Source organism: Sparus aurata, chromosome 8, assembly GCF_900880675.1.
Source record: "Sparus aurata chromosome 8, fSpaAur1.1, whole genome shotgun sequence".
Classification (NCBI taxonomy): domain Eukaryota; kingdom Metazoa; phylum Chordata; class Actinopteri; order Spariformes; family Sparidae; genus Sparus; species Sparus aurata.
The window spans coordinates 30,874,775-30,901,751 of NC_044194.1; the positions used below are offsets into that span (position 1 = coordinate 30,874,775).

The 26,977-nt window shown below is 40.3% G+C and overlaps 1 protein-coding gene across 5 annotated transcripts in view; it reads left to right on the forward strand.

Annotated features, from left to right (window-relative positions):
• Nucleotides 1-16,303: 16,303 nt before the first annotated feature.
• Nucleotides 16,304-26,977, forward strand: part of ndrg4 (NDRG family member 4) — a 69,944-nt gene continuing 59,270 nt past the window's right edge. The window contains exons 1-2 of one of the 5 annotated variants that reach the window (XM_030426413.1): nt 16,304-16,545; nt 20,086-20,159. In XM_030426413.1, the coding sequence (XP_030282273.1) occupies nt 20,086-20,159 (74 nt within the window). In that variant the 5' untranslated portion in view covers nt 16,304-16,545. The remainder of the gene's footprint in view (nt 16,546-20,085; nt 20,160-26,977) is intronic. The other 4 variants (XM_030426414.1, XM_030426416.1, XM_030426415.1 and 1 more) reach the window with 4 other exon arrangements.

Below are 26,977 nucleotides of genomic sequence, written 5' to 3' on the forward strand. Positions count from 1 at the left end.
GCTTTAGGAAATACATCAGAGCTCTGAAGCTGAAACCTTAACCAGGATCACAGCAACACTCCTCGGGATTAAACGAAAGTGACATCCATTGTAAAAATGAAGGAATGACCACTGTGGTGCGATCAGTCTCACCCACACAGTACAATATTACTGTGAGAAACCTAAACAGAATGAATTATATGTGTAGGTGGATCTAAACATTATTGTATGATTACATGCTGTGCGGATAGATCTATTACAGGCCTTTTTATTACCTGTGTCTGTGGGTCCTGGTCGGCAGTCTCAGCCAAAGGTTTAGCTGAAGCAAAGGGCAGACTGAGGGCGAGCGTCCAGGAAGCTGACATACAAGACACTAATGCTGCCTCTGGCTTCTGTCTGCATTAAGGGCCTGTGACATTTGGTATTTGTAGGGGAACCATTTGTGTACATGATAAAATGCTGAGAGGAGCCCAGGGCTTACTGCTTCTCCATCTCTCTCTCTCCTTGTCTCTCATGTTTCTGCCTGAATTCTATTGACATGTGTCTCTATTCCATTTAATTGTATTCACAGTTTAGCCAGGTATCTCTGAGTCGGCCTTGCAAGTAATTTCATCACTTTCCCTCCCTGTGGTGACATTGTGCAGGCACAGTTTCTATTTTGAGCAGAACCAACAGTACACCATACTGTGCAATTAACATTTTATCATCTTCACTCAGCCACAGCCTACGCCAATACTCTAGCTCAGGAACACATCCTAGATAGAATTACAAGAACAAGAAGTCGTTTTTAACATTTCGGCGTGGCTACTAAATCAAAGTTAACTCCTGCGTTATGATCCTCCGTTTCTCAAATGAACACAACGTAAAGCTGCTGATTCCCACTGGAGTCGCCTGTTGATTCAAGATCCTCAGTGGGCATTGGCGGCCAAACTGTCGGGTCCATGAGTTGTGTTTTCTTGCCATGTTTGGAAGAAAAAGTAGCTTTGAATGTGTCTACTAGTCAGATGAGTTGTTTGCCAAAGTGAAGTGACAGGGTGCTGTAATTACCATAAAAACATAAACCTAGTAAGAGTCCAACAGTTTGTATTCCATCACTTTGCTATGAAGTTACAGTTAAAGGTCACTTGATACTCTTTATTCATAGATCGTTGCTTTGGAGTGTTACGTAAAAAATCTGACTTATTACAGCATCATTAGTTATTTATTAAAGGAGCAGTTCAACCAAAATGAAAATTCTGTCATTATCTACTCACCCCCATGCTGATGGAAAGTCAGGTGAAGCTCCAAACAGCAGCATTGGAAACATGACGTGCTCATTTTTGCCCCTTTTTCAGTGTTTCGATATGACACGCATTGACGTTCCTTATGTTGGCGAACTGATGGTTTTCAGTTGGTCTCCGTCCAAGCAGCACCATAGCTTCATTCAGTCTGTGGTGAGTTTGAAAGAGAGACTGAAGCAAAATATATGAAATAGTACCAATTCTATGGAGCCAGAACGGTGACTTTAAAATTTGGCATCCAAAAAAGAAATTGGCATTGAAAACAAAACCAGTACTGAAAAAAGAAACATTGTCATTGAAACATTTGTATTGAAAACAGTTGTATTGGCATTGACACAAGTATTGGCACTGAAAAAAGTAAGTAATTCAAATAATTCAAATCCGAAAATCTTATCATTTTATTTTATTTGGATTTTTTTGTATTTTTCAATGACAATCTTCAGATTTTTTCTTCATGTCACTTTTTTTTCAGTGACAGATTTTTTTACAATGTCAGTTTTTTTTCAGTGTCACTGATTTTCAGTTTCAACTTTCTGTCACTGTTTTGGCGTCGAGAGGGAGGGGCCTGAGGGGAGGGGCAAGTAGAGCGTGGTTTGCATATCATTTGAGAAGGTAATGGCAGCAGCCTGCGGGAAGATGGGGCTGGACAGTCCAGCCACAATACACCATGTTAGGGCCCGTGTGCTGGCCGTCTCTGGGCAACACAGAGTTCAACTACCTCGCGGACTTTTCTTTAAGCTCTCTCCTGATGTGTCCAAGTCTCTGTGTATCTGGTTCTGTCCCGCAGCTCCCGAGCTCCGGTCTCTATGCGTATGGAGTGTGGTGGTAGTACTGGGGCGCCGAGCACAGAGCATTAGCCACAGTTAGCACAACAGTAGAACAGCCTGTTGCTCCGAGCCGGGGCTGCAGCGCCGACAGCAGCGCTCTGGTCTGCTCCCCGAGCTCTATGCCACTGCACCGCTACCGGAAACCAGAGACCAGAGCTCCCCTATAAACTCAGTTCATGTGAATAATATCACTATTCCTACAATGACTCTGAATGAATAAACTCAACAAGTCAGTGTGCGTGAAAGTCAGCTGTGATTGTGCTACTGTGGTTCATAGTAAAGTACAACAGACGGCTGTAATCAAGTAACAGACACATATTTTCATAACTGGCTGACTTTTCTCCAAGCACTGTGTGCATGTGCAGCGGTGCGGTGGCACAGAGCTCGGGGAGCAGACGGAGCGCTGCAGTCGGCGCTGCAGCCCCGGCTCGGAACAACACAACTGGGGCTAATGCTCGTTAGCTCCGTACTACTACCACACTCCATATGCATATAGATACCGGAGCTCGGGAGCTCCGGTCTCCGGTAGCGGTGCGGTGGCACAGAGCTCGGAGAGCAGACCAGAGCGCTGCTGTCGGCGCTGCAGCCCCGGCTCGGAGCAACAGGCTGTTCTACTGTTGTGCTAACTGTGGCTAATGCACCGTGCTCGGTGCCCCGGTACTACCACCACACTCCATACGCATATAGAGACCGAAGCTCAGGAGCTCTGGGACAGAACCAGATACACAGAGACTTGGACACATCAGGAGAGAGCTTGAAGAAAAGTCTGCGAGGTAGTTGGACTCTGTGTTGCCCAGAGACGGCCGGGTACAACGGTATTGTGGCTGGACTGTCCAGCCCCGCCCTCCCGCAGGCTGCTGCCATTACCTTCTCAAATGATATGCAAACCACGCTCTACTTGCCCCTCCCCTCAGGCCCCTCCCTCTCGATGCCAAAACAGTGACAGAAAGTTGAAACTGAAAATCAGTGACACTGAAAAAAAAACTGACATTGTAAAAAAAATCTGTCACTGAAAAAAAAAGTGACATGAAGAAAAAATCTGAAGATTGTCATTGAAAAATACAAAAAAATCCAAATAAAATAAAAATGATAAGATTTTCGGATTTGAATTATTTGAATTACTTACTTTTTTCAGTGCCAATACTTGTTTCAATGCCAATACAACTGTTTTCAATACAAATGTTTCAATGACAATGTTTCTTTTTTCAGTACTGGTTTTGTTTTCAATGCCAATTATTTTTCTGGATGCCAAATTTTAAAGTCACCGTTCTGGCTCCATACAATGCTGCTTTCTACTCTTCCCAGTCATCATGCGTGTTCCTAACTTCCAATGCGGCTGGTGGCCTGCCTGGGACAACAAACACATCGATTGTGGAGGAGACAGCAAAAAGAAAAAAAAAAGGAAATAAGAAAAGACCTGGACACTCAAAAATAACAAGTCATTTGCATATAATGATCAACTCATCAACAACATTTCTCCTTGTGGGCCTCCATCATCCTGTACTTTAGCAGCTTTGTAAAGTACTTTAGCAACTGTGTTTGTGTGATCATGATTTTCATTAGCATAAAAAAGTAATATAATCAATTAAACTGTTGTTGAAACCTTTCACAAAATGTCTTTTTTTGTATCAGGACAACATGAAAGAGGGTGCAACAGCTTTCTCATTTCTGCTGTGCTGTCCTCCCCTCTTTTCAATCAACCTCCCTACTCTTATCTTTTTAATCCTACATTATCTTCTGCTCTCTAAAAAGTGCACCACCCTTTCACCCCTCGTGCTCGTGCCTCAGAAGCGACGAGATAAGTGCAGGAGGAGAGGTGAAAGAGAAAGAGGAGAGGGCTTAGAGATGAGAACAAAGACAGCAGGAGAGGAGGTGAATGCCAAGAAGGAGGAGAGAATAAGGAGAGGAGCGACAGAGAGGAGAGAGGGAGCGGTGGAGGCGATCTCTGCAGCAGCCAGGCACATCTCAGCGATGAGGTGTGAGGATTAGCTGTATCTGAAGCAACGCCCCCGCTATGCTCTCCAAATGAGTATTATCTCCCCCTCAACCCCCCCATGTTGGCACAAGAGCAACAGCTCATACAATGCCATGTTGTCAGGGCCGGGAGGAGGAGGAGGAGGGAGACCAACACGCTGTAGGCCTCGCTTCATTATCTGTAGCAGGTGGCAGGCAGCTATTCGGTAACTGGTGATATACGTATGTGTCTGACCATGCAATAGTGATAGACATATATTTAGACAGGTTGGTATAATTTTTTTCTCCGGCTCTACAGTTTGGAACTGAAATGACTGAGAGGCTGATATGCAGAAATGAGCCATCCAATCCTCGGAATAAAAGCTGGAAATGTTTGTGTCTGCAAACCTCAGATATGTTGAAACATAACATTGTTATATGTTGCAGCTTTGCTTCTGTATGTTCACTTTTCTATTTCATGTTGGGATGTTTGTGTGTCATTTTGCACATACTACAATTGTCTACTGTGCCTATGTCTCTTTGAGTGTATACTGATGGTCGGTGGATATGTATGTGCATTTATTTTTCTAGTATATCTTAAAGGGGTTAATTGAAGGTCGAGACTTAGTGAACCAAAAATTGAATTTCATTGCATTGAAAACTTTTTTATGGATATGACAACAAAGCCTTTCAATCCTCAAAACGCTGTGATTATGGTCGGGTTAGGTTTAGGGAAAGATCTTGTTTTGGCTTACCTGGTTGTGTCGCTACAAACACAGGTACAAATTGCCTCAACTTCTCATAAAAATATTCAGTTTTGTTGCCACGAACACGCCTCGAAAATGTTCCTATGTCTGGTTCAACGTCTGTTCAAACATTGGCCCAAATAGTTGCCTCTTGCTTGACATTTGCATTGCTGTCATGCCAACACCGTGCATTCATCCTATCATCTAGCCAGCTCATTTACATGTAATCTGATTGTAAAAACACATTCTCTCTCCAAATGTATTGTTTGGTCAGTGACCTTAACCCCTCTAGAGTCAGTTTTGCACATGCAAGGCTGCACGGTCAAGCTACAGCCAGAGTTTGGTTGGATTTTGGAGAATTATCACCAAACTCTGTACATAACTCTACTGAGCTTTTGAACATATTTGAACCCATTATTTTGGTTTCAAAGCCTGCTGTTTTGTGTCTTTACTCTCATTAGCAGGAAATGTTTGCAACAAAAGGCTTTGAATGAACTCATCAGCTGATACAAACATGTAGTGCAATTGAAAACTCCAGAAAAAGCCATTAATTAGACCCTTGGTTGGGATTATTTGGTGCAAGTGCTGTAGTAGAAACTGTCACTGCAGAGAAGAATAGAATACAGGACAACATTGAGTCAGTGTCTTCTGTGTTTTGAATTGTCACATTATAATGTTCCCACATTACATTGGATATCAAACATCCCTGCAAAATGTTGCTCATCTGCGTTGTCCTGTTGTTAATTACCAGTATGTCTTTCATCTTTTAAAAAACTCAACCATTCAAACCCCATTCACCTTTAGACTTAGACTTTGACAACTTTATTAATCCTTTTGGGAGGTTCCCTCAATCCCTTATTCTTTTATTTTGACATTTTCTTTAGACGACATCATTCCTCTTTACTTCGATCCAAATCTCACCAAATGAAAAACTATAGTCATGCAGCTGAGAGGAAACACTAAATTTCTTACCGGAGCCCCTTTAGGAACAGTTCATCCGCTTTTCAACAGTGAGCTCAGGTGGCACACAGAGGTTTTAGGAAAAGGTTAAGCAATTCGATATTACACAAAGTAACGACATTCAATTCATTAGAATTCAATTCGCTGAGGATGTTTCCCTGACTAACACAGTTTAGACCAGCTGACATTTTGGAACAATCAATAGTTTGACGTGGGTTGGAATTTTTATAATACAAGTGACAATCAGACTCAGAAATGTTCTCTTCATAAAAAAAAGCCATTGTTTTGTCTTGGTGGTGACAGAGGGGAAGAAAGAGATTATGTAACAATATAAGGCAACAGGTTACATATTAAAACAGTGCAGGGATAGCTTCAGCACCAGCACTGAGTGTAGGACATGAAAAAACAGCTGTACTTGTGACTGTCAAGTCATTCTCTCATATCTGTTCGTATGCTTTGTATCTGCGTGGAAACCATCAATCCAGTAACCCATCATTTTTCTGTTAGCATTCAGCACCAAGGACACACATTGGCCTGACTCACACGTTTACACACATGGACTGCAGCTCAGGGAGTCGAGTTCACTTCACTGGAGCCCCTTTTACACAACATGTTATACTCTAGCAGTATTCAAAACTGGACCCACAATGCAGACACCGGAACCAGGAGTAAGAAGAAAACGCTTATTGGAGAAATAAAATCAAGGAGTTCAAAATGAGGCAGCAGCAGCTCCCAGAAAGTCCAGAGCAGGGGTTCTGATGAGACGACAGGCGCGGGTTGGACGGGACTCGACCGGCTGGTGTGTGTGGCCGGTCTGCAGCACAGACAGAAAGAAGGCAGGTTTTATAGAGGCGGATTTGCACAAGATATACTCAAAGTGAGGCCTAGGTGTTAACACAGATGGTTTCACAACAAACTGGAGGGGAAAGACCGGCTTAGGACAGGTAACTGGCGATCAGTGTGGACAGACCGCAGGCGCAGCAGGTGAGAGGATTCTGGCTTATGAGCAGAATGTAGGTTGGCCACGCCCAGCCTGAGACAGACACTGACAGACCGAGGGAGACAAACCTACAACAAGGAGGGAGTGGAAAAGACACAGGAGAAACAAGGGGAAATAGACAAAGCTCTGCAGATCCTGACAGCTCAAGGCTTGGATAACTCACCGTCATTCCACCATGCGGTCTGTAGTAAAAGTACAAAGACTTTGAATTTGGGGGCATTACTGTTCTGACTCTGAGCCGGCAGCAGATGTATTAACAGAGCTGAACTGATGCCTGTGTAAAAACAGTAAGCTGGGGTAGCAGTGTGATCAGTCGATGACCTGTTATGTCTGAAGACAACAAGATTTGAAAGCAGCTAGCAGCAGTTAACAACTAACTTGAAGAAGAAGAAGAGCGACCAAAACACCTGCAACTTGGGCAGACAAGATGAAGATGATTGTTGTTGCCATGTTATGCCGCTAGTTGTGAACACTGACTGTATGATGTAGTGGACAGCGCCACCATGACGCCACCCTTAGGTTCTGAAGAGCCAGAATGAGCCTCACAATGGCTGTCACCATCTTGGCAGTGCCTGGCCATGCAAGCTAACACTGACAAACTAGTTGTTATCAGTGCTCACACATAAAAATCAGCAAATTTCGCCTCAGGTATCTGGCATGAGTTTGGTTGTGTTTTATTTGCCATAAACAGCCAGAATAGCTTTTACATTAGCAGCAATATAGTGAACAACAACTGGCACCGAGGGTGTGTTTGTGTTTGATCTGAGCAAAGTTACCCTCACCAGATACTTGTTTCTCTCCCGCAGTGTCTTTTCTTTACTCATCTCTTCGCTGTATGTTCAGGAAATAAAGTCATGTATCGTTACATTCCTCCTCCATACAGCATTCAAACAATACCCCTTTTCCACTGCTCAAAAATGCCACCTAAACCCACTACAATCTGTTTTTTTGTGCAGTGTGTAAACTCTGCATTTACACCGGGTCAACTGACTGCTGTAGACCCAGGTTTTTATCACCTCAGCTCGGCTTGATTTTGAACTAAACGTAAGACCCGGGTGAACGAGCTAAATTCCACTGCATGAAGTGATGACGCGTTATCAACATCCAGTGGTGGCGCGCAAATAAAGAAGGAATTTGGGATGCGGTCTATTAAGGATTATTACTGGACACCTTCCTATGAAAGCTGTTCAGTGGTGTGTTGAAGCCAAAAAAGCTTGACTTCCGGCTTCCGGCTATGAAAAAACATGGATCGCTGACCCAGCTAGCTAACTTCTGGTTTAGCGCCCGGCTAACTTGAATGGGGGTAAAATAATTTAACTTGGCGGCTCTTCTAGACTTTCCAAACGGGATTGGACCAAATGGCTCAAGTTATTAAAGTGAAATGAGTCATTTCGCTGGGGTTTTCATGATGAGTCTATTGTTGTTTCTCTTCCTTTACAAGCGTTTCCAGAGCATTTGTGTCATTAAACATAATGTAATGCTTTGGATACAAATCACAGATGGGCTGTCTTGCCTGTTGGAGTGGCAATGGGGTCAAAGGTGATTTTTTTTGTGTGTTGACCTACATTTAAAAAACCTGTGCAGACCCGCTAATTTTGGTGGAAAAGTAGATTTTGGTTTATTTTTATTTCCATGTAATTTCTTGGTAATCTTCAAGAGGTTCTCTTGAGGACATTATGTTATTTTCTGCTAATACGATGGAAATTAGAGATGCTGTCTAATTGGTACGATTAAAATGAATTCATTCCAATTAATCGTGTTACCAAGAGAGGAGCATTAAAATGCAAAACTATCATCAATCATCATCACCATAAATAAATATTTACTTGGTTGGTTTGAATTAAGCTTCCCTTTCAGGGAAACATTATCTATGATCAGAACCAAATTACATAGTCGTTCTTTCCAGGAGACATTGTATCTGAATTTATTCTTTACAGACTTTACAGGTCTGTAAAATAAAATGTTAATTTGACCGTAATCAGGTTGTCAGTTTGTTTGTACTTAGCCTTCTACAGTAAACTCATTCACATGCCTGCCGCCTCCCTCCTTACTCACACACTTTAATTAGCATGTTCTGTATTTCTGTCTTACACACAAACAGACACTCACATTTACAGAACTCTACAGAGGCCAATTTGCAGCATAACAGGCTGATGAGTCATAATAATAATAATAACAGCAGCTCACTCCTCTCAGGGGTCAGCCTGTCTGTTGGCAGTAAACACTCTGTGCTCCTGTGACATTACTGCACACAGTGAGTGCTTTTTAGACTGGATCAATGGGAATGGACATTGGGTACAGACATGCCGGGGGGCTTGCTTTGTGACTGGCACATGCTGTGTTTTAAATGATTGTGTCTAATTTTTTATTGTGTTTCTCTGTGTGTAAGGTGAACTTTTTTAAAGAACAGATATAAAGGCATAATGTCGGTGGGAGGACAGGAGGGATTTCAGTGATTTTGTTAGTGTGTGAGAGTTTGAGTCAATGGAGGGCTGGCTAAGCCATGAGGTGGAAAACATAAAAGAGCACAAGCAGGAACACAGACACACTTTTATTCACAGGTCAACAGAAGATTATTAGTTGTAAAACTGTACTCTATATAACGATAGAAGGTGTCTGTCAATGTGGAGGGAGTAAAGCAAAGACTGAAATGTATAATGGGAGACAATTTGTAAGAATAACAATATTCTATCGCCATGCCAACTCATTTGTGAGGCTGTATCATACTTTGAGCTGAACGCTAATGTAGGGCTGGGCAGCATTCAAATAATATTGTTAATGTGAGACTATGTGTCATCTTAGATTTTGGACATCATTATACCATGATATGGCCTCAGCGTTGTCTCTTCCGGATTTTAAAGGCTGTATCACAGTAATAAGGTGATGACATTGTCTGAGCTCACTAGACTTTTCTACTCGATTTAACACCTTTGCCCACTTAGTCAATATGTCCCTGTTACTGATTATTATTTATGCAAAATATCATTGCATTGATATTTTGTGAAAGCACCAATAGTTAATCCTACAATATTGTCACAATATTGATATTGAGATATAGGGTCAGAAATATGATGATATCAAATTGCGTTGGCCAGTCCTAGCATTTTTGAAGTGCAAAGAACATTATTCTAAAGCACTACTGCAAGCCATTTATCAGGTATACTGTTTATACCAAAATGTCCACCATCTTGGTTTAGCATGTTAGCATTCTAATGGTCACTAATTTGCAATAATCACGATGGAAATATTCTTGTATGAGTTTCTGCAGTGCTTGTTTTGTGTTGGCTATTGTGATGCACCTTTGATAAACCCAATTTACCTTGTGTGTTTGTGTTTATATATATTATATCACAGAACACTATCGATAAATCTATAGACACAGTTGACCGAACACAAACTTATCTCCCTGTAAATAATCATTGCTGGCCTTAATGAGTAATATCTCTCTCAGTTGATTGGACTGTGATATATTTAGTAGTGTGTTAACGATATTTTAATTCAGGTTACATAACTGTCACATTGAATCACTGTGCATGACTCTGACTGCAATGGACAAGCCGGTCTATTTAGTTGTGTGGTTGAAGCAACCTATGAGAGAAAAAGACCACGTGTGACTTGCCAGGAAGTGAACAAGACAATTTGCAGAGTTTTGATTTAAAAGCTTTTGACATGTGTCAACAACTATCAAATAATTCCACATGACACAGAGAAGTCAGAAACGTCTGCTGGCAGCTGTCACTGGGTTCATGATGGGATCTCTTCTCTCGTCCTTCAGACTTCCACTTTTCCCAGAGGAAAGGTGTCACTGTAACTTTGGACGTCATTTCCAGTAGGCAGTCACCTTTTCTCTGAAAAAACTTAATTTTTTCATTGTGTCTTGTAATGTATGCATTGAGCTAACATGATAGTGTAGAGCAATACACTAGGGGAGACTCATTCTCTTGCTCCAGGCCATTTTTGCAGGATTTATGACTGTTGATGGATACGTGGGGAGATGGCAGAGATTGAGCCTCTGGCTGTCTAGTTACTGAACACTAACAGTCTCCAGCCTCACTGTAGGCTAAGGTTGTTGCCACAGTCTTACTGAGATAGGCCTATTACTGTGTATGACTATAGCTTCATATGGAGAAAGAGTAGTCACTGAGCAAGTAGAGAAGTGCACTTATTCATTGCTATCAATGTAAACACACACATGGATAGAACATGGATGAGGTGAAATGAAGAGCAATGCCTAATTATAGTACAGTGAAACAATAATATTAGTCACATACAACAGCTACAGACCACACACTCCTCAGCAGCACAAACCATGCACGCAAAATGTTGAATTATTAGAAAGCAATCTGAACCGTGCTCAGTCCTAAATCCATGTTTTTGTCATAATATCATTCAGTGAAATGGTGAGTTAATAGGTGTGAGCTAATTAGAATTACAGATGGGTGACGAATTAAAGGAAAAAAATATATATATCACAGACACATAATGAATGCGGATGCTTTCACACCAATGCCCTGCATGGTACAGTATAGCAATCAGCATCCCATCATGCTTTGTGGCATGCACAAAAATGTTGAGCTGGGCCAGTTAATTATTATCTTGTATCAAGATGGTAAGAGGAAATGATTTGAGTGACTTATAGTGGCCAGAATTTTTGTTTAAAATATTATTGAAACAAACTAACATCATCAACAGAATGGGAAGATGGAACATATATCTGTCTATTGTTATGGCAGAAATATGCCAGTTTTCGTGTAATAAATGAACAAAATAAACGTACAAAATTTTAATTTTAAAATACAACTGTAGACCCTCTGAGTTTCTCTTTAACTGAACCAAAACCTTCATTTCATCATTAACTCATCACTTCAATCAGACTCTTCAAATATTGAATATAGCCCCTGAAATGTAAGACTACTTATTTATAGAATGCTCTCCTCAGTCACTTTGACTTGTCTTAGCATGTAGATGTTCAGGTGAATAACAGCATTCATGATGCCTTTCTCCCACTGACATGTCCCCAAAAGCCCTGCTAATAGGGCCTTACAGAGACCCTGGATCTATTATAATTAATATTAATAATATTAATCATATTAATTATTATTATGAATATTTTTAATTCATTTAACTTCCTGCTATAGCAAATCAAAATGTCTCCTTTGAAAAATGACTATTACTCTGCAATCATTATGTTCTTGTGACATATCAATTATCTACCTGACTCATCCTGCCTTCTCAATAGATCAGAGTCAGAGGAGAGGCTCACTTCAAGACAATGACACACTGAAGTCAGTAAGCTGATGACAGCCTCAATTGATGCTTCAGAGCCACATGGGCATCCAGTGCTGATCTGTTATACTCTTCAGAAGGTCTCTTATTTCCAATAACCAGCAGTTTCTGATTTCCCATTGCTCATAGGGTTTTGTGAAAGTGAAAAAGGTTTTTTTTGGGGGGGAAAGAGATTAGTCTCATAGATAACTGGTCATACTTACTGTTACACCGTTCACCCTTATCACCACATTTCTAGACCCTAGAATTTACTCAACATCATAGACTGATGATACCTGACAGTGGAGGCAGAGCTAACAATTAAAAAAATCTATCAAACTGGCAGTGTTGCTAAGTTTAAGAAAAAATGTCCCGTTGCAACCTCTGCAGGATGATGCCAAGTCATTTTTGCACAAAATGCTCCGACTGTGTGTGGGACAACTAGGCTACATGTTATATAATGAGACACGGACGCCTTAAACACATCCATCTGAATCGTATTATATGTTCCTAAATCATATGCTTATCTAATGAACGGTTGAGTCATACATCTATTCCAATCTAATACATTCAAATTAGATTAGAGCCTGGGGTGATTGTTTAGTGCTGATCAAGACAAGTTAGATAGCAGAGAGTGTTTTGGCAAGCTCTCCATCAGTTTGAAGCAGCTGTCTCGTCAGGCAGACTGTGGTGTGCTAAGTAGGTCATACCAGCCATGAGAAAAAGCAACATTTACAGGGCAAGAAAAGGGAAGGATGGTGGGATGGATGGATGAACAGAGAGATGGATGGCTCCAGTGAAACGAATACAGTCGAGTTTGCCAATTCGGAATCATTTTGAAAAGTTCTTAGTCTATACAAAACAGTTGTATTGTATTGTATGATTGTTGAAAGAATTAAAAATCAAGCATCAGAAATAGTCAGGTAATCGGTCTGAACTGCCCTATTGTTTCACATGTGTTACTAATTTTGACATGGTGTCATGTATTTGTGGAGGATTCCAGCGACTCATTCTCAGTTACCCTCCGCAAGGTAACCCTTTAGCACGTTTACAGACGATATATCTATTTGAATGGAAATAGGAACTAGCTGATGGAATATGTGATAACACACAACAAGATTTTTCTTGCGCGACAACCTGAATAAGCTAATTTAATGAGGCTATTAGGCTATGGGTGAAGGGTGAAGGGTATTAGCATGTATATGACAAAGACACCAACCAAAAAAAGATCGATAAATAAATAAAACTGCTTACCCTTGCAAAAAGTAGTTTATTCAAGTGTACTACAAGTATACTTATTTTACACTAAAACTGAGGCAGTATACTTGAAGTGTACTTTTTATATACTACATTTTATATACTTAAGAAAAGTATAGTGAAATATACTTGGCTTATACTGAAAAGTATAAAGAATAGTCTAAGACTAAGTATATTAATACTTAGACTTATACTTTAATACTAAAGCTTATACTTGTACTTTAGTATACTGTGGACTGTGGCGCAAAGACTCTTGGGTATTCTGTTGTTGTTGGTGTAATTATGGTTTGTGAATGTGTTTGTGAATAAGATGATGTGTAAGACGGTTGTGGGTTAATTCACATCCTTGTTCTGTGGTTAAAGTGTGTCGAATTAACAAAGATGATAAAAATGTTGGCACCATGAGTGAAGAGGTGTTTTCCAGGAAAGACTTCCCGTCTGTAAACCCATAGGCATGTTTGGTAATAAATGGTGAATCTCTTGCTAGAGCTTGCCGCATTACAAGTGCTAATACTTACAGTCATTGAGTTGTGCTACATTCAATTTAGCAGAATAAAAATGTTGTTCACTACACACATTTGCTTTGAGGTATTACCCCTGTTATAAACTTACATGTTAATTAACTAAAATGTGGACTAGAAGTATATACTTAGTACACTAGTAGTATATAGATGAGTGTACTTGTTGTGTACTTGAAAGTGTACTCCTGTAAACTTAAAATGACCTTATAAAGTATACTTAAAGTATACTTTTATAAACTTAAAATGTTCCAATTTAGTCCGAAGAAGTATTAAATTAGTATACTTTCTAGTATGCTACAAGTACATGGTCCATAGTATACTTGCTATACTTTTACTTATACTCAAGCATACTTAATAAAATGAACTTCAAGTATACTACTTTTTGCTAAGGGTAACTCAGTCAAAACTGACTGAAGGCTGTCTCTTTAGGGTGGCCAGTATGTCAGGTTAACATAAAATGAGCTTGATGGCTAAGCTACTGTAGTTAGCATATAACCATCGAGTCTGCATTTGGACATAATAATAATAACAACTTATAAGAAGAGGAGCAGGGCTTGTAACTGTACCTAGTCAGTCAAGTGAGCTAATAAACATCAGTAAGTGAGCTTTCTGGTAATATTGTGTAAACCATCGATATATTGAAAAAAGTGGACACTGCATGCCAAGGTCTTTTTGAGACAGTCACTGAGACTACTGTAGTTTCCTCTGCAGATATTTAACCAACTGATTTAATCTCCCAGGCAACCACCGCATTCACCACTGCTTCTCTCATTAGCATAAGTTGGAAATCTTTCAACTTTTTATGCCTCCCTTTTCTTATGTTGCCGGTCAGTCCTGTATTTCTTTAACTCACAAAGCTTTTTTTGACCTGGTTGTTTCTTCAAATAGATAAACATTTAAAATGCTGACAAAATTGGAGATGTGAGACTGTGGCTGAAACCAGGCTTGAACAAGCAGAGTCAAAAGTAAATTTTTTGAGTCTCATTCCCAACTCCTCAAATAATGACGCTCTGGGTTTCTCATCTCGTCCAAAACCAGAGCTTTGGGAACAAACAGAACCTTTAATGCTTTGGAGAGCAGCAATGTCTAGTTCCTTTGGATTCCACTGGTTTTCTTGCCCACATCAGCCTCTGCTTAACTTGCATCTATCGTTTTCCGATGACAAAAGCCTCTTGCTTTTTCAGCAGGGAAGATAGGCGTCTTTCTCCCATCAAACAAAATTAAATAAATCTGACGGATCTTCGTTACCTTGGTTGTCAGCTGGACAACAAGAGGGAGGGAGGTCAGCAGGCCATGATGAATTTACTATTTAATCACACCACAAATCAAACAACAATTAGCTAGCTAGTGTGCTATTTCGCTAACTGTATGTTGGTTCAAATCATGTGTTAAGGGGTAGTGTGTGTGTGTTATTCTTGCAATTGGTTTGTAAAACAGCCAGTGGCGGGCTGATACAGCAAATTGTGAGCTGTAGTTTCCCCAGTAAATACACTGACCTCTTTGTCTGTTGCAAGTGCAACTAGTAAGTCGACCATTCACAGGGCAGTTCGGTTGTAGTCAACCAATCTGTTCCAGAGTAGGGCGAGTCTTGCAAGAAAACCAGTGAGTCCATAACAACACAGCAATATAAGGTGCTAAGAAGGAACCATCCACACATCAGCCTAAACCCTTCTCTCTTAAATTATCTGAAAAGGGAGAAACATCTGTAGTCTTGTACAACCAACAATGTTTTACATGGCCAAAAAAACCCTTATGACGTATAACATTCAGTGCAGTCTATATTAAAGTTTTAGCATGGAGTTCTAAAGTCAGAGCCACATGGATGTTGAAGCTATCAGTGTTCACATCACTTCATGCCCCAGTTGCCCAAACATGGTCAGTCCCTTTGACGGCAGCTTTAACCAGACAACAAAGCTCTTCTGGTTGCCTGCAGGCTGTTGTGTTTCTCTGCTTCTGTGTGTGTGTGTGTGTGTGTGTGTGTGTGTGTGTGTGTGTTTGTGTGTTGTGTGTTTGTGTCTACGAGCTGATATGGAGTCCCTGGGTGTCAAAATTGGATGACGATATTTTCTTTTGGATCAGGAGCGCATTTATTCCCATTTTGTCAGCGTGTTCTACAAAGCATGAGTAATTTTAAAGCTCATATCCGCCAACTGCAGTGTCCTGCTTTCAACAACAAGATGAACACACACACGCACACACACACACACACACACACACACACACACACACACACACAGATTTCTAAGCTCATACATACACATCTAATTCACAGCCAAAATCAACTTTTCCTTTTTTCTTTTATGTCTCCTCTCCTCTTCTTGCCTCCTTGCCTCCTCCTCCTCCTTCTTCTTCTTCTTCTTCTTCTTCTTCTTCTTCTTCTTCTTCTTCTTCTTCTCCAGGTCTTTCCTTCCCTTCTTCTCCTCCCTCGTCACTCCTCTCCTCACTTCTCAGTGTTTTGATCTTCAGTGTGCTGCATCACTGGTGAAGCCACGTGCTCACTGTTTATCATCGGGAAGGGGAGGGAGATGGAGAAAGAGACATAGAGAGAGGTGGACTCTGCATCTCTCTCTCCCCCCCCCCCCCTCTCTCTCTCTCTGTCTCTCCCTCATTTTGTCTAGTACACCCACAGAAACAAACACTCGCTGACATACTCTCCTCCAGTCCTTAGTAGCCTGAGGAACGCACACGCGGGCACAGAAACCAGAAAACAGCTGAACCAGACTGTACCCACTGGAGAAGCTCTGAACTACACCACAGGTACAGTAAAGCTTTTTCTATCTGGAGCATGATTTTTTTTTTCAACAGTTTCTGTTGGAAAATGTGTGTGGAGCAGTTGCCCTGAAGTGTTTTTGTACCAAAATGAAAGCTAAAACTGTTCATGAAGCTGACATGAGCATTATATTTTCACTTTGTCCTTAATCTGTCCAGTAAAGTAAAACGTAAGCTCCCATATTCTGTGGCTTTGTGGACAATAACAGACGGAGGAGGATATAAAAATGAGGACAGGATTTTTGGCACAATGTGTGTTAATACTGCTGCTGAGGCTTTGTACCCTATACTTTATGCCCCTCTGCTGCACACACACACACACACACACACACACACACACACACACTTCCCATCGCAAGATTCAGCATTGGCATGAATAGCATGTAAACAGGATACATTTATGGACTCTGCATGTAAAAAGGTGCGCCATTTACACTACAGCAGAGCTTATCAACAAAGCTAAAAACACCAGTATCTGCCCGTGTCTTCACACTGTATTATATTTGTATTTACAGTCAAATAATCATGGTCGGTTGATGTGTGGAAGTAGCTGCTTCTAGAAAAAGTCCACTTTCAAACACCACAGATTAAAATTGTAAGTGGCATATATCTGCAGAGAGGAGGCAGCAGTGTGTGTTTCAAACAAAGTGCTGGGTTTTGCAGCAGACTAAGGTGAGTGAATGATGAGGTGAAAGTCATAAAAGTTGATTGAATTTGGTGCAGGCTTTAGTGGTGCCCCGAATCTCCCTGCATCTACAAAATGCTGCTGGCACCCACTGACAGACTGAGGCTCTGATGCATGATGGCACTCAGATGGTTTAAATGCCTGTACTCTATGAGGTTGTAACTGATGATAACAAACTCACATTTTCCTCTCTTAGCAGAAAGATGAACTGAATTGTCGTATCCCAGTCAAAACCTTTGTAAATGCAACATTGTCAATGCCCCATTTTTGTGTAGTCTTACATAATTTCTCTGTAGGACCCAGAACCTCCTTGCAAGGGGCGGCTTTTCACCTCCTGTTTTAAAGCTATAAAACTTATTGTCATTTTTCACTGCTGTGCTGCTCCTTCAGCACATGAAACAGCCACTGAAGCTGAGCCTGTCTTCTGGGAGCGGGTCTGTTTCTCAGCTCTGGGTTTATAAATAGAATTACAAAGAGCAGTAGACTCCTGCTGTTGTTCCTACATGAGCGACGCGGAGCCACACGGCAATGTGAGCTTCATCATTGCTTCTGTGAGACCATATTTGAAGAAATAATTTTTGGGGGGGTTTTAAGATTGCTAACTATTTACCAGAACCTTCCACAAATATGAGCGAGCAATAAACTATAGTAGAATTCAAGTTGAACAGAAATTAAATTAGTTTATTTCTTAAAAAGTAATTCTTAAAGATTCTATTTACATGTATTTGGTCAAAATTTGAATTTTTGGAAGTTTAAAAATGTTGAACCTCCAGTTCCATCGTTTTCTTGAATAGGTTTTCTGTTAGATGACTGAAATAAGATCTGTGGTTAACACTAGATCAAGAGATTTTCACGTTTTATTCGAAGACATAAAACATGTCTGACACTTAAAACTCCAACTTTGGGACCTGTAGATTGGTCAATAGTAAAGTGTGTATAGTGAAGCGTAGTAGAGCATATGACCATGATGTAGCTAGTTCGTTCATAGCTTAACGTTAACTTTTTACTTCTCTCGATTGCATTTACGCTGCAAAATTCTATTAAAGTTGCAGCGGAGTTTATGTACTGCAATAATCCAAAGTTGAATTGAAAAATCTCATTGACTTTTTCATTGAGAGAACCAAGGAAATGCTAACTTCTGGGTAAGCCTATGAAAATACATCAATCTACCATTGTTGGATAACATTGCTAGCTGTTACACATCCTAAGTTACTCTGCGACTTCCTATGTTAATTACTACTGTCTTATATTTTTTTTATCTCACGGTCAAAATTATGACAGTCTTGCCATAACTAGACCCATGAAGGAGAGACGGCTATAGTTAGCTGGACCTGTGCTGCAGGATAAACATCCCAAGCAATGTGTTTAGTACTAAAATAGCATAAACAAAAAGTAACCTTTAGTTGGACTCAGGATTAACGTAAGCAAGTTAGCAAACTGCCCCTTTTTGAGTGACATACTAGCTTAACAGCATGACTGGTTTTCCAAAGTGTTGTGAGTTGATAAGGGAAAGACAGCCTAAAAGGTTTTCAACTGGTTATGAAACAGTTTAATTTGATACTAAGACCATCAGTGAGAACACTGGCTGTTTCTATATAGTAATCCTAAAAGCCTGTCACCTGGTCTGATTCTCTGAAAAGTCAGAAATAAAACCAGTTTATAATGGCTGAGGGATAGAAATAATATGAGCTGTCTCAGCACGAGAAGAGAAGCTGTTCAACCGAATCTGCTAGCTGAGGGCTACATATAACAAGGTGTATGAATGGCACTAAAGAGTTTATTTTGTTTCAGGATCATCATATTACAATTATTAGTGGTCTAAAGCTACATATAGATACATTAACACGTCATCATGCGTCCTGCTAGCACTAACTGCTTATTGCTGGCCAAATCAAGATCTTTTTGCTCATACCACTTTTGTCCACAGAGTCCGCCAGAATCAACAAAAAAATTCAAGTTCCTTGTGGCTGCTTTAAGTTAGCGGCTGACAGAGAAAACACTATCTGGAACACTTTCTGGGCTGGCTTAAAAAGGAGGGAAAATGTTATCGATGTTTTTGGGATATCTGATTGTGATGTGTTCCAGTCAGTAATGGCACCTCCCGACAGCGACAGCTCTGAGGATATTAGTCAGTTTCCGATCAATACCCATGAGTCATTGATTTTTGTTCCAGTTCTTTCTGTTTTGGAGCAACTGTTCTTGCTCCTTGAGTTCCCAAAACTCCACTCTCAACCCCCCAACCCCCGGCCCCCCTCCCACCCACCCACTGGCATTTTGAACAGCTAAACAATGGAGGCTGGCACTACAAGTGGGACGCTGGCAAACACTGTGTTGTTTTTACCGTGTGTTGCATGCTGATGTATTTGCTCTTTGCTAGATGTTTCTGTTGGATCTCTGCTCTGATTAGCCAGTGTCCATTAGGAAATGCTTGAACAACAGTATTATTAATGTAAATTAAAGTCTGTGTTGTTGCACTTCATTCTGGCCACTATTAGAAGCTGATTAGTAGATAGCTGAAGTTAATGCAGCTTTAGCGTCCTCACTGCACAAGCTACCTTTGTGTTCATAAATTATAAGCTCTAAAAACTAGAATAGCATCATCACTAGTCACAGTCTTTTTTCTATAAATTGTAAAATAAATTGTTAACCTTCACATTTTTCTTCCCTGTCTCTCATGGCCCTTTCCCCAGGATCCTAATAATACTTTCTATCTGCTCTGTGTAGCTTTATTGCATGAAGTCTCCTCTTATATTTCTGTGAATCTTTTTACTGCCTTTGCACCTGCAATGCAGCAACACCAGTACAGTAGCTCTTGTCTCTTGTATTTTTATACCTGCTGCTAGATGGGGCCTGGATTGTTTTGGAACTTCCCTCCCAAGGCTGGCTGCACGGTTCCACAGAGCCTCCTGCAGACCATGTACGTAGGATCGTGAAAGCTATGTACCTACCTACATAACGTACCATACCGTGCCACACAGGTCTCTCTTTTATTCAGCCTGTGTGGATTTATCTATGGCATCTCCGTCCATCCGTTCCATTCTGTCAACCAGTCAGTCCAGTGTTTTCACACATTCATTTTGCAGCGACAAGAAAAATTCATCATTTACCTAAACGTGCAATTCAAAAACATGAATAGCACAGCAACAGGATGATTTGTCCATCTGTCATCTGACAAATATCTATTTAGAAATATTTTTTAAATCACAACAGATACTGGGAATTAGGCTGGGAGCAAAGCCAGACCCTGAAAATGACAATCCCCTCAACAGCATTTGGTGGCAACCTATTCCAGGAGACACGCTGTGTCGGTGAGACTGCTCCAGCCAGACACGTTTTCTCATTCTTGTAATGTTTTTCCATGCATCACAACCCAACACAACAAATAATGAGTTTTGCCAAACCTCTCAAATTCATTCACTTGTGTTTAACTCAGAGTCTGGCTTCAGTCCATACTGGTAAAAAAAAAAATAATAGGAAGGACTTCTGTTTGATGCTGCATCTCAATGTTAGTATAGCTATTTCAAATTAAAGGAAAAGTTCACCCAAAAAAGGAAAATTCAGTCATTATCTACCCACCCTCATGCCAATCGAAAACAGGATGAAGTTGTGCAGTCAACTAAACATTTCTGGAGCTTCAAAGCAAAATAGTTTTGCAGCACTCTCCTCAACAACTGAAGTAGATGGGGACATCTCAGGAAAATGTAAAAAACGCAACAGAAGAAGAACATGAAATGGCTCCATACAGCTCGGCCATAAGTCTCCTGAAGAGCTGAGATGTCAGATAAATTTGAAAAGACGTTATTGACACCCTTTTTAAACCTTCATGGTAGCCTCCAAGCTAAAAAGCTTGCACACCATGTCTGAGGTGGGTGCATAAGGTTGACCGCTCACCAAGGGTGTAAATTGTGTCTTATTAAATTAATTTGGGATCTAGGGGCTTTCGGAGACTCAGAGAGATGACCTGTTATAATGCCATTTTGTTTTCTGTTTTTTTCCAGTTGATTTTATTTATTCATTTCAGTTGAGAACAACTCCCCAGCGACCTCGGTTGTTTAGGAGAATGCTGTAACCCTGTTTTGCTCCAGAAATTCTTTTTTCAGGACTCCAAAACTTCACCTGATTCTCCATCGGCATAGGGATGAGTAGACAATGACTGAATTTTCATTTTTGGGTGAACTTTACCTTTAAGAGCACCTAATAACGAACAAACAAACAAACAAACAAAAACTCAATGACTGCATTACAACATGTACAATTTAGCTTCTTTTCTCTCAAAAGTAACACTTTGAAGCAGTAGCTACTGCTCTCTGTGTGGCAGCATTAAGGTCTACTATGTGTTAATCACAACCTTTTGAAGACTGCTTCAATACTTTTATTATGTATATTACAGATTTTACACTGTAACATAATATATTGACGTATTAAACAACTTATATGTGAGACTTGAACCTTATGATTAGATCTACTAACTAGCTTTTCCTGGAGCTTTTATATATGATCACCTGTTGTCACATGACAGAAATCTCGTACATGATGTCAAGACAACTAAGCCATCTCCATGACAACAGAGCAAAACTTTACCCACAGATGAAAAAATGCTGTTGAAAGCTCTGAAAAAAGCTAGTAAGTGGACCATGATGTTCTTTTTTTCATTTACAAAGTACAAAAAGGGGATTCATTCTTTTTCCAGATAATCTATCAAGTGAATAATAAAATGTAAGAACAGGATTACAACACTGATCCCATATTGGTCTGGATTGGGTGATTTTAGGTACATCACACCCTCATTGGTTGATATTACTATACCCATGAGTAAAAAGAGCATCACAGCATGTTCTACCATCCCATACACACACACACACACACACTCACACTTTTTTTCCCCTCAGCGTGTGAATTATCTATTACTGTTGCCGAGCCACTTTGAAATAGCAGCCTGGCATCCTTTGTGAACGTCTGAGTCAGTCTGGTGGGAACTGCATGTTCCACACATTTCTGCATGCACTATTATTACACATCGGTGTGTACGCACTGCACATCCTCAGCTTAGGAACTGCAATAGAGAATAGGATTTCTGTGGGCATAATGATCATCTTGGTAAGTCTTCCTGATTAAGAAATAGTGGCACATTCGTCCTGTCAGAAGAGGTAGATGTACTTTTTGTTGTTATGTGATCACAGCAGAAAAACCTTCATGGTCACAATGTGTTCAAGGCAGATGTCATGGTGTGTTAGTGTCAGTGAGTCCGTTCATTATGTGAATGCTGCTGCTGACATATTGGTTATTGGATGTCTGCGCTGTTACACTTTGTGGTCGCTAATGGAGGGTGGCCATTAAAATGGAGGATGGCAGACCAGGAGCAACAGCCTCATGTAATGTGTGGAAACATGATTTTGCCCTCGAGATGAGTTGTTCTTCATTATGAAACTAAATATACCTCACTCTCAACAAAAGAAAACAGAAAAGAGAGAAAGATTTGATTGTCGCTGGATTGAGATTGGAACTGATATATGAATGTGATATAAATTGTATCCGTCATTTTTGCATAACTAAAATAGCCTTGCCCTGTCAGGATCATGATCCATGAAGCTAAGAATAACACATGTGGTGTGTTTACGTATCGCCTTCTAAAATTCCCCCAGCTCAATCTGTGTATGAGGTTGCAACAATCAGAGTAATGTAAACATGTAAATGCTTAAAATTATCATTCAAAAGTGCAATGAATGGAAATAATGGGATGAAGATCAGTTGGCTACTAGTCCAATATAAGTGGAGTTTAGCAGTGGCAGTAGTATCAGGACATTTGAGGACATTTAAATGCTAATTTAAACTTTCAGCAGCAATGTGCCTTCCAGAAAAAGTGTCCACTTTAGTTTGGATAATCCACAGGTCTTACTGTTAGCAGCTGTAGTCACAGTGACACTCCAGTGTTTCTCTAAACAGATGAGGCTGTTGAATATTTTCAAATGTGATTCCTCCACTGTAAAGGATAGGAAACAGACGTATCGGAGAGATGACATCTTAAAGGTCCTATTTGCAAGGAAAGATGATTTTTGAGTCTGATACCCAGCTCGTCAAATAATGATGCATTTGGATGGTGGCCAGCCCGTCCTACAATCCCAAAGCCTCAGTATTAGATGAGTTCTATCATTTACATCTTATTATGTTGATAATGAAGCTATTATTAACATCAGTGAGGTACAAAGCATGGCCTGTTGAGCTCATACACTGTGAAGCTACAATTCAAAGAGATCATTAGAGACTGAATATTACATTTCGCCCCATATTAAACAATACTTATCATACTTATATTATACTTATATACATATGCCTTAATAATGGTCAAGTTGCTAACTACTGAGTAGTCAGTGGCAGTTGAAAACTGAAAATCCTCTCTAAAGTAACAGTAAGGAAAGAGCTCGGTTATTAAAATGCTCAATGTTGAAATTTACTTTCGCACTTTTTTTCAATTTGAATTATTTCAAATTATGAAAGTAATGTTAAAGTTAAATTAGGCATTATGTTATGTTAACTGCTTTAAAAGCCCAAAAGACCACTAGCTACAAGATAACTTGTCTTTGTATATGAAACATTTTCACCTTCAGTAGGTGCAACTTTAATTTCCTGTCAGAGGTTAGGAGATTAGTTTTTAAAAAAAAACAGATCTATGTGTTTTTAAGGACGCACAGCAAGCACTTCAAGCAGCTAATGTTACAAAGCAACAATTAGATTACTGGCCATAAAAAAACTAGAGTAGAGAACAGAGGTAAAGTTTATTTTTTAAAAAAAAAGGACAGAGAGTACTCGCTCTTTAAAAAACTGGTTTTTGTTGTTGTTTTGTTTTTTCTCATTACAGTAGCCTACATGTAACACGTTACTACACACACCTGATAAACACCATAGCAACAAGTCAAGTCACATCTGTTGGACTGTCGAAGAAAATTGAGTTCTTCAATAAGAAATCCACAGTCCCACAACAATAAACAACTTCAGCAAACCATCCACAGGCTTGTAGGCAACCGAGAGAGGGTCTCAGCTGCCATGTCATGTTCCAGTCCGCTCACATATGGCCATTAAAAAAAGGGATTGAATACAAGGGTTTACTACGAATTGTTACATAGAGCCTCTTTAAGATCTATTGTAAAATTCCCCTTCTGCAGAATGATCTTATCTCACTACATGATTTGGCTTTACATCTTCATACCCACTCAAGACAGGGTACTCACTGCTGTTGAGGCTCTGGGTTATGGCCTGTATTCAGTGGGTGCTCTAATAAAACCATGCGTCTCTGAAGGAAATGATTGTAGTTTGATCAGGAAACCATTCATTCCCTCAGCGCGCTCCACTGAGCTTTGCTCCTCGACATCTGGTTCTCCGTTTGGTTCAGGAAGGAGTCCGGCAAACACTCCTCTCTCAGTGTACTGCTGGTGGACACACACTGTCTGCCCGTCTGCCCTGCTGGCAGCCACCCTGCAGGTCTCTGAGCGGGCCATAGAAACACAACCACTAGAATAGACATTTGGTTTTATTTTTCAGTGTGATTGTCCGGACGATCCAACTGTGCCATTCAGCTTGAGCCAACAAAAATACAAGTCATGGTGTTGGTGAACGTAGTAGCGAGCAATGATTGTAGTGACACCAGTAGGTCACAAGTGATTAGCGATACATACTAATAAAAATCTGGTTACCTGGTGACAGAGCGAAGTGACCTTTTAAGCTTGAAGCTCATGTGTTTTCAACCTTCAGGCAAGTTAATAACAAGGCAGTGAATGTCATGAATCACTGCTGAGAGAGTGACAGACTCTGTTTAGTTCTACTGTACTGTACAACTAATGTACACTACATCTCCAAAAGTGTTTGGGCACCACAACGTTAAACCTCCGGCTGGATGTTGAACGTGACATTACAAAACCATCGCCATTGTTGCTATAGCAGCCTCCACTCTTCTGGGAAAATGTTCCCGGCTTTAGTGGGGTGGGTCCAACACTCTGTGCTGGACAGTAAAATTCCCCCACAACAGACTAGGACACACATTTCTTTATGGATTTCCCAAAACAACAACGAAGGGCCCAGCTCACTTGATGAGAAACATCCCCAGACTATGCATTAGGACAGGTAATGTTCTCCCAGAATCCACCGAGTTAGATGTGTCCATTAACATTTGCCAGAGAATGCAGCGTGATGCGTCACCCCAGACAAAATTTCCACTGACCCAGCCTTACACAACTCGGGCCTGTCATAGATCAGTGTGACCTTGTGCGTCATGGAGCTCCTGACAAACATTTATTGTGCTGAAATGGCTTCCGCTTCCCACCCGCTCTTTAAACTTGTGAGGCTGGCATCTATCGAGAGGTCGCTACTCCTAGATAATTCTGCTTCACAATACTCAAGAGCTGACTCGGGCAATCCACCAGAACCATGTTGGAGCAACCAAATACTTATAAAGGCCAGTTCTGCACAAATGTTTTTCAGTGGAGACTGCACCTTAACATTGGAATTTAAATACTTCTTGACTTGAGACATGATGAATTGAATGACTTGTCTTCATGTCATGTTTTTAGTTTACTTTGTTGTAATGTGCCTAAGAAGCGGGGAGGGATTTACTATTATTAAGAAGAAATATAATAATCAAGCTTTGGTAAAGTTATTTTTTCTTTTGTTTGATTACATTTATTTCATTGAATACCAATAACTGAATTCAATTAATCATCATGCAGTTTGAACAGGTGAAATAAATGGGTCAATAACAGAACTATTAGACAGATACTAAGAAGTTCTCCTTTATCTTTATAAACACTGGATACTGCAGGTAAGACTGGAGTATCTTGGGAGTAAACAATGACTTGACTTGACAGAACCAGGTTCTTGACTTGAATCAACTTGCCTGAGAAAAAATGAGTTGGGACTTATTTGAGAATTGGACCAAATGACTTTAGAAATGGGCATTTTGTGCGATTAAGCACCCCCACACTTTCAACACCACAAATCCCAGGTCTGTAACAATTTGTCAGACATGATGTAGGCGCTAACTACAAACAAAATTCATTACAACAATGTTATGTCTTGAAAAACCTCTCAATTAAGTTACACAGTGCAGAAACAAGTGATGGGGGCAGTGTGACTGAGACAGAAACACCATTCACCCTGTCAGAAGACACTGTACCATCAAAATGACTTTGACACATTATTTTAAGGTAAAAAAGTTAGTGTTGGTTTAAGTCTCACATCTGCTTTACTGCTTAAATTGCATCAGTTTTATGCAGTTTTATTTTAAACAGTGGATGATAATGTTAAAAAGTAAAACTTTTACACAAGAACTTATGTTTAGAAGGGGAAATTTGCATGGAAAACAAGGATGCAGTTCTTCTTGATCTGTCCTCCAGGTATCCTCAGACGCTGACTGGACAAAGTGATGAGAACAGATAGAAAACAACTGAATCAGCACAATTTCCAGGGCGCTGTCTGCAGGGCTTTAATATTAAACACCAGCATGTTTTGGTTTAATGTGAAAAGCTTTATGTCCTTTGGCCGTTGAGCCTAATTAAATGAGTATTATATTATAGCTCATGTGATCAAACAGACTGCTTGATGTTAGGTCTGTTACACAACATTACTGTTGAGAGCATACAAGTACACAATGTTGGAGATAGGGGACTGTAAATGTTTTATTTTAGATGGTTGCAGAGCCGTTTCTTGCTATAAGCGGACTACGCAGGTGCATTGGGCCCCCGCACC